Below are 2,500 nucleotides of genomic sequence, written 5' to 3' on the forward strand. Positions count from 1 at the left end.
GAAACGTACGTCAGAATCACCAACGATTGTGGAGAATTACGAAAAGATGAGGAAGCCAGTCGACATGTAATACTTAAGGGGGACCTTTGCAGAGAGCCTGAGGTAATGGGCGAGTGTGAGGCTCAGGTAATGGCAATGAGGTAGGGAAGTTAAGCTTAAGGTACTTTGGTAAGAAGAAACTTACAGAAATGGAATGGATAATATATAGCGTCAGGAAACAAAATGTCAGGGTAACGAAGATACTGGTCTGTCTTGAATTACAACAGGCAGTTCCAATATCAGCATATGACCAGCAAATGAAGTTTATTTCCATTACATGAGTAAATCAACTTATCTTCAAATTTTGCTTATCTTTTCCCTGTGGAATCAATTAATAATCAAGCGAAGAGTTCAAAGTTTTGTTAAGCCTTCTTTGATATGGAACTGCACAAATGAAGTAAAAAAGAATCGAAAAAGTGATAAAAAATTAAACGTCAAGCGCAGCTAAAGAGTAGTGGAATAGGGAATGCTTGTGTCAGTGGACGAATTAAGCAAGACATAAAAAGGAGCACGTAACCAATGCCAGACTCTGAGCTAGCTAAGAGAAAAAGGCGAACATAGTAAGTAAGAGAGAGAGAGAGAGAGAGAGAGAGAGAGAGAGAGAGAGAGAGAGAGAGAGAGAGAGAGAGAGAGAGAGAGAGAGAGAGAGAGAGAGAGAGAGAGAGAGAGAGAGAGAGAGAGAGAGAGAGAGAGAGAGAGAGAGAAAACGAAATTAAAAATCGAAACCAAAAAGCGAGTCAAACAATGAATGGATAAACCAGTGAGTGTTTGAGGCTGAAAAGAACGACGAAGCTAAGCAGATCATTAGTCTGCATGACAAATGGTCCCAAAACAAGAAATCACGAATGAAACCAGTGGTAAAAAAGGCTAATGCAGTCACGACTCATAAAACTGCTAATGGAATGAACTTTGAATGCAGAGGTTAAAGAGAAACTTAATGGCAGGAACGGTTATCATCTGACTGGAAATTCAGGGACCCAGATGAGGGAGGGCGGGGACACCAGGTGGATGAGCTGAACAGGAGATGAGAAGAAATGAGGTAGTGAGACTGGAGGGAGAACGTTTCGAGCAATGAGGAACTAAGAGTATATCTCGGTATTTAGATTCTCATGAGAGTAGATGAGGGTGGAGTATGTGAAAGGTCGATCAGTTTTTCATCGGTTGTCGGAGTAGGAGTGTAAGCTTGTAAGCTGTTTCAAAGAATAAAGGGAGTGTACAAAGAAAATAATGATCAGGGCGAATGCTGCGGAGAAGCGTCGAGAGAGGGCACCAGTGCCACGTCAGCGGAGGCCCCCTGTGCCACCTGGGTATAGCGGTGAGACCCTCCTGTAGGAGAGTTCGCCCGGCCCAGGGAAGGCCCTCGAAGGGAGCCTCCGCCTCGTGAGCCCAGCAGCGAGCGCGCAACGCTACCTGTGTCCACGATGACGTCCACGAGGTCCATGGACTTGGCGATGGCGTCGCGGAGGTTCACGTGGTGGAAGGAGACGATGGATCCTTCCCGCTTGGCTCTCTCGAGGGCCTCGCGGCGTTTGAGGGCCTTCTCGCGTCGCATCTGATTCTTGTAGAACTCGGCGAAGTTGTTGACGATGATGGGAATAGGCAGCGCAATGACCAGCACACCACAGATACAACACACGGACCCAATGACCTTGCCCAGGGGTGTGATAGGATACATGTCTCCGTACCCTACCGTCGTCATGGTAATACCCGCCCACCAGAAAGTCTCTGGGATACTTTTGTACACAGGATTTTCGTCTTTTTCCGCAAAGTAGCAGAGACTCGAAAAGATTAACACGCCCATAGCTAAAAACAACATCAACAAACCTAATTCCTTATATGAATTTTTCAGTGTGAAACCCAAACTTTGAAGACCCGTCGAATGTCGGGCTAGCTTAAGGATTCTGAGAATTCTCATGATTCTGAAGATTTGAACAATTCTTCTCACATCCTGGAACTGGTCTGTGTGTTTGTTGGATTCTATAAGGAACAAGGAAACAAAGTAAGGGAGGATGGCGAGTAAGTCTATAACGTTCATTGCCCCTTTAAAGAATTTCCACTTGTTGGGGCTTGCGGAGAACCGCAGAAGATACTCGAGTGTGAACCATGTGATACAAACGGCCTCCACCATGGCCAGTTTCTCATTGTCTCCTTGCTCCGGACCCTGAAAGCTCGGCACAGTGTTGAGCACGAGAGCGAGCGTGGACATGACGATGAAGATCACGGAGATCACAGCCAGCACCTGCGGAAACCAAGAACCGAAACCGTCACCCGAGTGCTCAGAGGCCCTAGCCGGGATCCTCTCTTCTGTGGGGGCCGACCTGCTCTTGCCCTCCTGCCTGCGCCTGCTCCTCCGCCTCCTCCTCCTCCTTCCTGCTACTCCGGAGTCAAGCAGGCTCAGCAGGAGGGTACAGTGCCACCACCACTAGGCCAGTGTTGCGAACAGGTGCTCCGTCAGCGTGAA

General features: G+C 47.7%; 1 protein-coding gene across 1 annotated transcript in view; it reads right to left on the reverse strand.

The window, feature by feature from the left end:
• LOC119572519 (potassium voltage-gated channel protein Shab-like) overlaps positions 1-2,500 on the reverse strand; it is a gene marked incomplete at its 5' end in the record, with an annotated part of 90,294 nt that overhangs the window by 46,297 nt on the left and 41,497 nt on the right. The window contains one exon of the mRNA XM_037919628.1: positions 1,450-2,278. Within this exon, the coding sequence (XP_037775556.1) occupies positions 1,450-2,278 (829 nt within the window). The remainder of the gene's footprint in view (positions 1-1,449; positions 2,279-2,500) is intronic.

This window comes from Penaeus monodon, chromosome 4 (genome assembly GCF_015228065.2).
Source record: "Penaeus monodon isolate SGIC_2016 chromosome 4, NSTDA_Pmon_1, whole genome shotgun sequence".
In the NCBI taxonomy this organism is placed as follows: domain Eukaryota; kingdom Metazoa; phylum Arthropoda; class Malacostraca; order Decapoda; family Penaeidae; genus Penaeus; species Penaeus monodon.